The 13,407-nt window shown below is 48.7% G+C and overlaps 1 protein-coding gene across 2 annotated transcripts in view; it reads left to right on the forward strand.

The window, feature by feature from the left end:
- LOC120319335 (kielin cysteine rich BMP regulator) overlaps nt 1–13,407 on the forward strand; it is a 50,705-nt gene that overhangs the window by 3,947 nt on the left and 33,351 nt on the right. The window contains exons 2-7 of one of the 2 annotated variants that reach the window (XM_039368087.1): nt 330–886; nt 3,271–3,343; nt 7,863–8,131; nt 9,488–9,671; nt 11,775–11,857; nt 12,612–12,705. In XM_039368087.1, coding sequence (XP_039224021.1) covers nt 330–886; nt 3,271–3,343; nt 7,863–8,131; nt 9,488–9,671; nt 11,775–11,857; nt 12,612–12,705 — 1,260 coding nt within the window. The remainder of the gene's footprint in view (nt 1–329; nt 887–3,270; nt 3,344–7,862; nt 8,132–9,487; nt 9,672–11,774; nt 11,858–12,611; nt 12,706–13,407) is intronic. The other variant, XM_039368088.1, reaches the window with a different exon arrangement.

The following is a 13,407-nucleotide window of genomic DNA, read 5'->3' on the forward strand; positions in this document are numbered from 1 at the left end:
CAGTGCTGGGGGGGAGAGTGTTCCAAAGGGCTGGGGCCACCGCAGAAAAGGCTCTTCTCCTTGACCCCACCCGCCAGACTTCCTTAACAGACCGCGTCCGTACCAGGCCTCTTGCGTTGGCCGCAAGTGGGACAGGCTGATTCCATTGGGGTGAGATGGCTCCTCAATACCCCTATTATGCCCAAGCAAGTGCCACAGGGCCACCTACAAACTTCTCAGAGGCTAAATCCCCACCCACCCCAAATTCTCGGCTGGTTCTTCTGGGCTTCCAGCACTGGGACTTGTGTAGACGCGACACGGCCACTAACCACCCTGCTCTCCCTTCACAGTCCTTGACCTGCTGGAGGCGCTCAACATCAGCCGCTCGGTGCCAGGCGTCAGCAAGACCCAGGGTCCCGATCCGGGCATCCCGGCTTGGAAGTTCCGCCGACGGGTGCCCGTCCTGACTCTGCCCTGGGATTACTCCGTCTACCTACTGTCCACGGTGCAAGCCGCCCTCGGCTTCCACTTCGTGGCCCGCCAGAACCCCGGATCGGAGGGGACGCTCATCTCCCTGGCCTCCCCGGCAGCCTCCAAGCGGGACGGGCAGCCCCTCCTGCAGCTGGCATCCAGCACTCAGGCGGACCAGTTACGGCTGGCGTACCGGGCAGTGCATAACATGGAGCCGGCCTCGCTGGTCTTCCCCGGAAGCACCCCGTTTGCCCACGGCCGCTGGGCGCAGCTGGCCCTGAACCTGGAGCCACGGCGCATCTCCCTCTACGTGGACTGCCAAGAGCCCTTCATTTTTGAGAACCGCCGTGGGGAGGAGCTACTCAGCCTCCTCTTGCCCCTCGACCTGCAGATCACCTTTGCCAGTTTGGCCGGAGACGAATCCAGCAAGTTCCTGGTAAGTCCAGCCAAGGGGCAGTTAGCTGTGACCTGCATCCAGAACGTTGCCAAGCCCACTTTGGTGCTTAACCCTGAACCCCAATCCTCCGTCAGTTTAACGAGGCCAGTTGGGGTTCCTTCATGCCACGGACAAGGCTTGCTTAATGCCAGTTTCCTTTCTGTGGTTTGGGCAGAATTTATACATTTTTATAGTTGTGTTAGAAATACAGGAAGCCTTCCATTTATGACCACAATTGAGGCTGAGATTTCTGTTGCTAAACGAGACATTTGTTCAGCGGGTTTTGCCCCATGTTACAATCTTTCTTGCTCCAACTGTTAAGCAAATCACTGCAGTTGCTCAGTTAGTAACCCTGTTGTTAAGTGAATCTGGCTTCCCCCATTGACTTCGCTTGTCAAAAGGTCACAAAAGGGGCTCACGTGGTCCCTGGACACTACAACCGTCATAAATATGAGTCAGTTGCCAGCCTCTGAATTGCGATCCCATAACTATGAGGATGTTGCAAAGGTCGTAACTGTGAAAAACGGTCATCAGTCACATCTTTCAGTGCCGTCGTAACTTTGAACAAACTACCAAATAAACCGTTGTAAATCAAGGACTATCTGTACTACATAGAGAATTATATGTTAGCAGGCCCAGGCTCTGCAAAGTTACTGACTAACAGACTCTGAAATCCTTCAAACTTACTCAAACATAGGAATTAATTAAACACTTATTTCAGATTGTAAACAGGCCCAAGCAAAGACACAAAATGCAATCAACACAATGTAAACATAATTATAATGCTCACAGTTCAAACGAAGAAGAGACCCCATACACATCACTTGATTTAATTAAGCCCTTCTCCAGGTCCACACATACACATACGCATGACCCTCACGTGTCACCCTAGAACCAGCACGTACACATACCCACGCCCTTCAAGACCCCACACCAAGGACGCGCGCCCTTATAGAACAGCCCTTCAGTGCTTCTTCTTCCCTGTAGCTATCCCCGTGGGCGAATCACCTTGCTTTTCGGAATAAATAATCTTCCTTTCCTTGCAGCTGCATGGATTTAATTTTGATTTCTTTAACTTCAGTTGGAACCCCGTATTATTCTTCAGACAGTGGCTTAGCCAGTCTATCAGAGGGGGGCTCTCTAAGCTGTGAACCCTGGTGGAATTTTTGCGTTAGCAAAACACCCATGTTTTTAAAGGTCATTTTGCAAATTTATTTTTTAGCCAGGGAAGTAATCCAAGGAGATGAGAAATAGCGGCCAACCTGCAGACATTCAAAAAAAAGGGACAAGACAGTTATTTGGGGGAGGGAGGGGGGGGCTAAGGGTTTCAAGGACCTCTTGCAAGTTAAGTTGCGAGAAAGCTGTGCATCAAGAGTGGCTTGGAGCATTATGGATATTGCTAAGGATAGGACTGGCGTTGCCCTTTCCTCGCTATACACCTCTCCATGTTTGTTAGTTTGTCTGTTATTTATTTATTTGTTATTTATTTATCCATCCATCATCTATCTATCTATCTATCTATCTATCTATCTATCTATCTATCTATCTATCTATCTATCTATTTACACAAATATATCTCACCCTTCTTCCTCCTCCTACTTTCCCCATAACAATAACCCTTTGTGGTGGGCTGGGCTGTGAGATAGTGACTGGCCCAAGATCACCCAGCCAGTTTTCGTGCCTAAGCTGGGACTAGAACTCACCGTCTCCCAGTGATTGGCCCAAAGTCACCCAGTTGGCTTTCATGCCTAAGGCGGGACTAGAACTTACCGTCTCCTGGTGATTGGCCCAAAGTCACCCAGTTGGCTTTCATGCCTAAGGCGGGACTAGGATTCCCCCGTCTCCTGGTGATTGGCCCAAAGTCACCCAGTTGGCTTTCATGCCTAAGGCGGGACTAGAACTCCCCGTCTCCCAGCGATTGGCCCAAAGTCACCCAGTTGGCTTTCATGCCTAAGGCGGGACTAGAACTCCCCGTCTCCCGGCGATTGGCCCAAAGTCACCCAGTTGGCTTTCATGCCTAAGGCGGGACTAGAACTCTCCTGGCGATTGGCCCAAAGTCACCCAGTTGGTTTTCATGCCTAAGGCGGGACTAAAACTCCCCGTCTCCCGGTGATTGGCCTAAAGTCACCCAGTTGGCTTTCATGCCTAAGGCGGGACTAGAACTCCCCGTCTCCTGGTGATTGGCCCAAAGTCACCCAGTTGGCTTTCATGCCTAAGGCGGGACTAGAACTCCCCGCCTCCCGGCGATTGGCTCAAAGTCACCCAGTTGGCTTTCATGCCTAAGGCGGGACTAGAACTCCCCGTCTCCCGCTTTTTGTAGCTTTATGTCTTAACCATTAGACATTGGTGACTTTGATGGATTTTCTATTTTATTTTTTTTGCAGGGCTCCTGGCAGACGGCCGAGATCTCCCCCCATGGCTTCCCCCACCGCCCCTGGCACTGTGAGAACCTGCTGGGTAAGTATCTCCAACCGAATTGCAGGTGGGGCTGTGTGTGTGTGTGTGTGTGTGTGTGTGTGTGTGTGAGAGAGAGAGAGAGAGAGAGAGAGAGAGAGAGATGTTTGTAGCACTGCTGTGGTTCAGCAAGATCTTTTTTCCCCTGCAACCCGCTGACCTAGAACTGGGGGGGGGTCCTCCAGGAGGGACCAAGTCCGAGGGGGCAGCTGAGAGGCCAGGATCAAAGGGATCCCAGCAGTGGGAAACTTTTTCTTCCCTCCAGCCCCCCCCCCCACATCTGTGCTGTGGGCCAGATGTTCCCATCCAGGGCGGCTAAAAGCCGTGGGCCTTGGCTGGGCTCCAGCCAGACAGGAGGCAACAGCTGCAGAGAGGCAGGCTGGAGCCCCGCAGGTGCCCGGGTGGCCCAGCGCCACGGAGGGCAGGAGGAGGAGGAAGGGAGCCCCCTGGAAGGGGCAGGCCAACTGGCTGGCCCAGTTCTGAGCCAAATTGGAGAGGTTTCTCTGCAGGTGGACTGGGTGTCGATAGGAGATCCATCATTCTGGCAAGCGGCAGGTGTGTGTGTCTCTCTTGGCTTCACACTCCTGTGGCCTGGCAACTGTGTCCTGGGCTTCCTGCATTGGCTCTGCCTCCTCCTTCCTCCTCATCCCTCCATCCTCCTTCTCCTTCCTTCCTTTTCCCTTCCCTTCCCTCTCCCCCTTCTCCTCCATCCCTTCTCCCTCTCTTTTTCCTCCTCCTCCTCTATCCCGTTCTCCTTCTTCCCTTTCCCTTTCCCCTTTTTTCCTTCCTCCCTTCTTTCTTCTACTCTGTCTCCATCCCTTCTCCCTCTCTTTCTCCTCCTCCTCCTTCTCCTCCTCCTCCTCCTCCCTTCTAGCACTGATGATGTTCCCTAGTTGGGTCATGAAACGTCTGCAAGAAAACCACCCAGCTCAGAGAGCATCACAGACCCCACAATCCTCCTTCTCCTTCCTTCCTTCCTTCCTTCCTTCCTTCCTTCCTTCCTTCCTTCCTTCCTTCCTTCCTTCCTTCCTTCCTTCTCCTCCTTTCCACTCCTTTCTAGCACTGATGACGTTACCTGGTTGGGTCATGAAACGTCTGCAAGAAAACCACCCAGCTCAGAGAGCACCAGGGACCCCACAATCCTCCTCCTCCTCCTCCTCCTCCTCCTCCTCCTCCTCCTCCTCCTCCTCCTCCTCCTCCTCCTCCTCCTCCTCCTTCTTCTCATTCTCCTCCTCCTCCTCCTCCTCCTCCTCCTCCTCCTCCTCCTCCTCCTCCTCCTCCTCCTCCTCCTCCTCCTCCTCCTCCTTCTTCTTCTTCTTCTTCTTCTTCTTCTTCTTCTCTCCCTTTTCTCAGCCCTTCCCACAAAGAAGGAGCTGGCTGGGAAGCGTGCTCTTTCTGCTAATGGCCCAGGTGGGAGGGTGGAGGTCTGGGGAGGGGTCTCTGAGAAGTGGCCAGACTCCAAGCAGCCCAGGCCTCGTGGCCAGAGCAATTCCTCCCCGTCTCTCGGCCACCGTCGAGTATGAGCCTCAATGGCTGCATCTTCTGGTGGAGATCCAGGAGGCAAGCTGGAAAGAAACAGAACAAGGCACCCAGAAGAAATCGGGCACATGAATAACTTTCGCACAAGGGATCCCTTTGTTCTGGTTTGCATAATTTGGCCTGGTTCTATTTCGGTCAATTAGATTCAGATGGCGCAAAGGCCGCGTCTGGGGGAAGCAGCCGTGGGGTGTCTTGGCTGCACATCGCTGGACATCCAGCTTAGCTATTCTGTCTGACTTCTCTCAAGTACAAATGTGCAAATACATATTTTTCCATCAGACAGAGAGCACACTTCCTCCATCCGTTTTTCAAGAAGTTGGTTTTAACCACATAAGAGCCAGTTTGGTGTGGTGCTTAGCGTTGGCTTAGAAAGCAGGAGGCTGAGTTCTAGTTTATGCATAAAAGCTGCCTTTGGGCCAATCACCAGGAGACGTTGAGTTCTAGTTCCATTTACACATGAAAGCCAGCTGAGTACCTTTGGGCCAATCACCAGGAGATGGTGAGTTCTAGTTCCACTTAGACATGAAAGCCAGCTGAGTACCTTTGGGCCAATCACCAGGAGACTGTGAGATCTACTTCCACTTAGAGATGAAGGCCAGCTGAGTAACTTTGGGCCTATCACCAGGAGACGGTGAGTTCTAGTTCCACTTAGACATGAAAGCCAGCTGAGTAACTTTGGGCCAATCACCAGGAGACAGTGAGTTCTAGTTCCACTTAGAAATGAAGGCCAGCTGAGTACCTTTGGGCCAATCACCAGGAGACTGTGAGATCTAGTTCCACTTAGAGATGAAGGCCAGCTGAGTAACTTTGGGCCTATCACCAGGAGAGGGTGAGTTCTAGTTCCATTTATACATGAAAGCCAGCTGAGTACCTTTGGGCCAATCACCAGGAGACGGTGAGTTCTAGTTCCACTTAGAAATGAAGGCCAGCTGAGTAACTTTGGGCCTATCACCAGGAGAGGGTGAGTTCTAGTTCCATTTATACATGAAAGCCAGCTGAGTACCTTTGGGCCAATCACCAGGAGACAGTGAGTTCTAGTTCCACTTAGAGATGAAGGCCAACTGAGTAACCTTGGGCCTATCACCAGGAGACGGTGAGTTCTAGTTCCACTTAGACATGAAAGCCAGCTGAGTACCTTTGGGCCAATCACCAGGAGACAGTGAGTTCTAGTTCCACTTAGACATGAAAGCCAGCTGAGTACCTTTGGGCCAATCACCAGGAGACTGTGAGATCTACTTCCACTTAGAGATGAAGGCCAGCTGAGTAACTTTGGGCCTATCACCAGGAGACGGTGAGTTCTAGTTCCACTTAGACATGAAAGCCAGCTGAGTAACTTTGGGCCAATCACCAGGAGACAGTGAGTTCTAGTTCCACTTAGAGATGAAGGCCAGCTGAGTACCTTTGGGCCAATCACTAGGAGACAGTGAGTTCTAGTTCCATTTACACATGAAAGCCAGCTGAGTACCTTTGGGCCAAACACCAGGAGGGGGTGAGTTCTAGTTCCACTTAGACATGAAGGCCAGCTGAGTACCTTTGGGCCAATCACCAGGAGACAGTGAGTTCTAGTTCCACTTAGACATGAAAGCCAGCTGAGTATCTTTGGGCCAATCACCAGGAGATGGTGAGTTCTAGTTCCACTTAGAGATGAAGGCCAGCTGAGTAACTTTGGGCCAATCACCAGGAGACGGTGAGTTCTAGTTCCACTTAGACATGAAAGCCACCTGAGTACCTTTGGGCCAATCACCAGGAGATGGTGAGTTCTAGTTCCACTTGGACATGAAAGCCAGCTGAGTACTTTGGGCCTATCACCAGGAGAGGGTGAGTTCTAGTTCCACTTAGAGATGAAGGCCAGCTGAGTAACTTTGGGCCAATCACCAGGAGACGGTGAGTTCTAGTTCCACTTAGACATGAAAGCCACCTGAGTACCTTTGGGCCAATCACCAGGAGACAGTGAGTTCTAGTTCCACTTAGACATGAAAGCCAGCTGAGTACCTTTGGGCCAATCACCAGGAGACGGTGAGTTCTAGTTCCACTTAGACATGAAAGCCAGCTGAGTACCTTTGGGCCAATCACCAGGAGACGGTGAGTTCTAGTTCCACTTAGACATGAAAGCCAGCTGAGTAACTTTGGGCCAATCACCAGGAGACAGTGAGTTCTAGTTCCACTTAGAGATGAAGGCCAGCTGAGTACCTTTGGGCCAATCACCAGGAGACAGTGAGTTCTAGTTCCATTTACACATGAAAGCCAGCTGAGTACCTTTGGGCCAATCACCAGGAGGGGGTGAGTTCTAGTTCCACTTAGACATGAAAGCCAGCTGAGTAACTTTGGGCCAATCACCAGGAGACGGTGAGTTCTAGTTCCACTTAGACATGAAAGCCAGCTGATACCTTTGGGCCAATCACCAGGAGACAGTGAGTTCTAGTTCCACTTAGACATGAAAGCCAGCTGAGTACCTTTGGGCCAATCACCAGGAGATGGTGAGTTCTAGCTCCACTTAGAGATGAAGGCCAGCTGAGTAACTTTGGGCCAATCACCAGGAGACGGTGAGTTCTAGTTCCACTTACACATGAAAGCCAGCTGAGTAATGGTCGCAGTGTCCTGGGATCACAGGCAACTTTTTGACAAGCAAAGTCCACGGGGAAACCAGATTCACTTAACAACGTGCTCCTAACTGTATTGCAGTGATTCACTTAGCAACTGTGACCAGAAAGGTCGTAAAATGGGGTAAAATTAAAACTGTCTCACTTAGCAATGGAGATTTTGGGCTTAGCTGTGGTTGTAAGTTGCAGGCTACCGGTACATTACACACTGCATATCTTCAGACGATGCTTGACCTTCATTGGCCTGGGTCTGCTGAAAGGAGGAGGTGTCCCAATAACCCCCCCCCCCATTTATGGGCCCAGGAAAGGAGGGTCGGAGACCCCCGGAAGTTCTTCCTCGCCCGTCCCAGGTCGTCCTGACGTCTTGTGTTGCTGACCCACAGAGCTGGACCTGTTCTCTCTGCCCTACGGTCTGTCTGAGAACCAATATCTTGATCACCCAGAGGAACCTTCTCTGGAACTGGATTCCTTGGCACCCTTTGAGCCGTCGGCCCTGTCAGAAACCCACCACTACCAACAAGAGCCCAGCCAAGCAGAATTGCCACCCCTGGGATCCGCGAGGTCTGGTGTGGCCAGCCTGGAAGACCGGATCCAGAGGCTGGAGGAGCAGGTGGAGGGACTGGGAACCATGCTGGATATGGTGAAGGAGCAGGTGAGGACTGTACCAGAAATGTTGAGTCGATTCCTTTTGAGGGTTGTCTTGGAGACAGAGCGGGCTGACGTGAAAACCAGAAGGCAGATGGGCAATCCATCCCCCTAGACCAGGGTTAGGCAACCTTGGCTCTTTTATGACTTGTGGACCTCAACTCCCAGAATTCCTGAGCCAGCCATGCTGAGGGGAAAGGGAGAGGTTTCCAAGCTGCGCCATGTCGGCTCAGGAATTCTGGGAGTTGAAGTCCACCAGTCATAAAAGAGCCAAGGTTGCCTACCCCTGCTCTAGACCCAACAAGGCAGAAGAGGACTTATTTTGGCCAAGAAAAGCTTCTTCAAAAGGGGCCCTGGATTCCGTGCAATTTAGGTTTCCCGCCTTGATGCTTAGTTCAGGAGGGAACGGCCCGATGGTGTGCTGACACACAATTCTTTTTTTTTTTTTTTTTTTTTAAAGTTATATTAGTTTTTTCATTTTACAAACCAGTGCTTAAGAATCACTGTGGTGGCAGGGCAATCAATTGTCCAAATACAAAAATCATACTCGTAAAGATCATATTAAATCATTTTTTAAAAAAATGCACCCCTCTCTATTCCCTCTAGTAGTATATTATATTCAAGTTAATATATTTCAGTACAACTAAGTCAATCAAAACATTCATCAATAAGATTTCATCTAAATAAATCCAAATCCTCTATTAAGCTTTACTATTTCAATTGCTACATTCCATACTGGTAACATAAATACATAATTAACACTTCAACTGTCTCTCCATATCTTTTTTTTCCCCATTAGCACAATCAATATTCGTTTATTAATAACATTCCTTGTTTTTTTTTTTTAATCAGTAACATTTCATCTAAATAAGTCCAAATCCTGTATAAAGCTTTACTATGTCAGTTACTATCTTCCATATTGTTACTCTAAATCAGTGGTTCTCAACCTGTGGGTCGGGACCCCATTTGGGGTCGAACGACCATTTCACGGGGGTCGCCAAACAACGCAGTCCGCCATTTTTTCTCCCTTTTCCTTAGCTGTGCTACTCCCTTTTATTCTATTGGCTTTTGAAAGCCAATAGAATAGACTCTCTTGAATAGAGTCCAATTCTATTGGCTTTCAAAAGCCAATAGGAATTGTCCAGGCTGTCTCTGCCCTGCTGAGCCCGCCAAAAGTCCCATTCTGCAAACGGTGCTGCACCAGTTGACTAGTCCTCGACTTACGACCGGTTGAGTAGTCCTCGACTTACGACCAGTTGGGGATCACGGCATTAAAAAGGTTGAGAACCACTGCTCTAAATACATAATTAACACTTCGGGCGTGCTGACACACAATTCTGATTCTGCCACCCTTTCCCGACAGAATTCCGACCTGCGGAGCCGGCTGAAGTTCCTTGAAGGATGCGAGTGCCGGCGGGTGACCTGCTCTGCAGATGGGCAGCACTACGAGGAGGGGGCTTCCTGGGACCGAGACCCCTGCACCTCCTGCGTGTGTGCGCAGGGCAAGGTCGAGTGCCAGCTGCAGCCTGACCGGATGCACTGCCAGGGTGAGGAAGTGCCTGGGGTTTGAGACTCACCATGCCAGTCTTGGTGCCTTTTGGGGAATCGGCCAGGAATGTGCTGGGCATGGGATGGTGGCCCTTTTTCCATTTTAGCTCTTGCAAAGAAGAATAGAATAGAATAGAATAGAATAGAATAGAATAGAATAGAATAGAATAGAATAGAATAGAATAGAATAGAATAGAATAGAATAGAATGGAATGGAACGGAACAGAGAATGGAATGGAATGGAATAGAATAGAAAATATGGAATGGAATGGAATGGAATAGAATAGAATAGAATAGAATAGAATAGAATAGAATAGAATAGAATAGAATAGAATAATGGAATGAAGTAGAATAGAATAGAATAGAATAGAATGGAATGGAATGGAATAGAATAGAATAGAATAGAATAGAATAGAATAGAATAGAATAGAATAGAATAGAATAGAATAATGGAATGAAGTAGTAGAATAGAATAGAATAGAATAGAATGGAATGGAATGGAATGGAATGGAATGGAATGGAATAGAATAGAATGGAATGGAATGGAATGGAATGGAATGGAATGGAATGGAATAGAATAGAATAGAATAGAATAGAATAGAATAGAATAGAATAGAATAGAATAATGGAATGAAGTAGTAGAATAGAATAGAATAGAATGGAATGGAATGGAATGGAATGGAATGGAATAGAATAGAATAGAATAGAATAGAATAGAATAGAATAGAATAGAATAGAATAATGGAATGAAGTAGTAGAATAGAATAGAATAGAATAGAATAGAATGGAATGGAATGGAATGGAATGGAATGGAATGGAATAGAATAGAATAGAATAGAATAATGTAATGAAGTAGTAGAATAGAATAGAATAGAATAGAATAGAATAGAATAGAATAGAATAGAATAGAATAGAATGGAATGGAATGGAATGGAATGGAATAGAATAGAATAGAATAGAATAGAATAGAATAGAATAATGGAATGAAGTAGTAGAATAGAATAGAATAGAATAGAATAGAATAAAATAGTATAGAATGGAATGGAATGGAATGGAATAGAATAGAATAGAATAGAATATAGAATGGAATGGAATAGAAAATAGAATGGAATGGAATAGAATAGAATAGAATAGAGTAGAGTAGAGTAGAGTAGAGTAGAGTAGAGTAGAGTAGAGTAGAGTAATGATTTATTGAGTCCATTCATTCATTCATTATCATGTCAATCACTGGTTCTCATTGATTCATTGGGTCAGTTGATTGATCAGTTCATTTCACTGGTCAATCACTGATTATTTATTCATTCATTTTCAATCATTTATTCATTTATCACGGCAATTATTGATTCAAAGAATCAATGAGTCAATTGCCAAGGGTCCAAATGTTGATCATGTGACCATGGGGATGCTGCAACGGTCGTAAGTGTGAGCAGTGGTCATAAATCACTTTTTACAGTGCTGCCGTAACTTCGTACAATCACTAAATGAACTGTTGTAAGTCAATCAATCAATCAGAATAGAGCTTGAAGGGACCTTGGAGGTCATCTAGTCCAACCCCCTGCTCAGGCAGGAAACCCTAGACCATCTCAGACAAATGGCTGTCCAGTCTCTTCTTAAAAACTTCCAGTGTTGGAGCACCCACAACTTCTGGAGGCGGGTTGTTCCGCTGGTTAATTGTTCTCACTGTCAGGAAATTCCTCCTTAGTTCCAGCTTGCTTCTCTCCTTGGTTAGTTTCCATCCGTTGCTTCTTGTCCTGCCTTCTGGTGCTTTGGAGAATTCTCCTCCATTGCTGCCGCTAGAAGCTTCTTCTGGGGGAGAATCTGCTTTTGGGGTGGTCCCTGGATGTGTCTGTGGGGTGGGGTGGTTCTTCTCTTCTGCAACTGGACGTTGTGGGTTTCCATAGAGGCCCGTAGATAAGATCCAGGCTGGTATATTGCTACATTACAAAGGAACCCCCACTAGCTCAGGAATGAATTGAGGAGGGGTCTTCAGTGCTCTCCCAACGGGGCTGTTTTCTTGTGGAGGGCTGTCTGCCCTGAATCCATGTTTCCACCTCTGCGTGGGCTTCTCACATCCAGTATTCCCTCTGTCCTCCATGATGCAGGTTGTGTGAACGGAACCGCGAGACACGAACACGGGGAAGAGTGGACGCCCCCCACGGACCCCTGCCTGAGGTGCAAATGTCAGGTGAGCCCGGCATGCCCAGCTGTCCACCCGTGACTTTCAGGCCGTGAAGTCCCTGGAATTCCTAGCGTCACGCTTGACCCACTGCCGAGTCGGGCTGACCAGCCAGCGCTAAAAGCCGGTCGGGCATCAGGGCGAGAGACGCCAGGAAATATGAAAGACGCTAAACCACGCCATAAAAACCACAGGCGCAGAGGGGGAAAATCAGGGAAAGTCCACAGATGAGGGTCAAAAAAAGAAATCTAAGACGGTGGCGTACAAATCGTCCTCGTTTAGCGACTGCCTTGTTTAGCAGCCATTCGCAGTTACGACCGGGGTGAGAAAAAAAAATCACCTTGCAATCACTCCTATCTCGTTTGCCGCTTTCTCGGGTCTGCACAGCCAAGGAAGGCTGACGTCAGACCAGGGGGGGTCCGCTTAGTGACGTTTTCACTTAACGACCAAGTTACAGGTCCCAATTACGGTCACTAAATGTAAAACAGGCGGAGTTTCCGTCGCCCCACTGCAGGGTCCGTCCTGACTTTTTGGGACTGTCCTCTTGAGTCACGCTGGAGTCAAGGACAGCCTCGCCTTCCGGGGAATTTTGTACGGCTGTTTTTTTTTTCTGTACGGCCGATTGTGCCCGCAAGGAAGCGCCATTGGCCTCTTTAAATCTGGGGCAGGGGGGAAGCCGAACTTCTAGCAGGAATCCCCCTCCCAAAAACCCTTTTACACCTCTCAAAGGACCCCCTTCTTCCTCCTCCCCTCTCTGCTGCAGGAGGGCAATGCCATCTGCCAACGGAGGCAGTGTGCCAGTCTGTGCCGCCACCCTGCCCGCCCTCGCCCCGGCACCTGCTGCCCCGTCTGTGACGGTGAGTCTTGGTGTGAGGGGGGGGCGCTCTGGACTGAAAGGGGAGGCACAAGGTGTCCCAGACAAACCACAATGATGTTGCTGGGCAGAAAAGGTGGGCTTGGCGTCCCAGACAAACCATCATCGGGCAGAAAGGGGTCTAAGCATCCTAGACAAACCATGATGGTGTCACTGAGCAGAAAGGAGAGCTAAGCTTCCCAGATAAACGATAATGACATCATTGGGCAGAAAGGGGGTCTGGGCATCCCAGACAAACCACGATGACTTCATTGGGCAAGCATCACAGATAAACCAAAAGTCAAGATGGTGTCATATTTATGCAATGGAAGCCTTAAATCTTTTTTTTTACAAGTGTGGTGTAGGTCACCACGATGTAAAAAAGATGCTGAGACTCTAGAAAGAGTACAGAGAAGAGCAACAAAGATGATTAGGGGATTGGGAAGCTAAAGCATACAAGGAACGGTTGCTGGAATTGGGTATGTCTAGTTTAACGAAGAGAAGGACAAGGGGTGATAGGATAGCAGTCTTCCAGTATCTCAGGGGCTGCCCCAAAGAAGAGGGAGTCAAGCTGTTCTCCAAAGCCCCTGAAGGCAGGACAAGAAGCAACGGATGGAAACTAATCAAGGAGGGAAGCAACCTGGAATTAAGGAGAAACTTCTTGACAGTGAGGACAATTAACCAGTGGAACAACCTGCCTCCAAAA

This window comes from Crotalus tigris, unplaced genomic scaffold (genome assembly GCF_016545835.1).
Source record: "Crotalus tigris isolate CLP2741 ecotype Arizona unplaced genomic scaffold, ASM1654583v1 scf7180000020623.132173, whole genome shotgun sequence".
Classification (NCBI taxonomy): domain Eukaryota; kingdom Metazoa; phylum Chordata; class Lepidosauria; order Squamata; family Viperidae; genus Crotalus; species Crotalus tigris.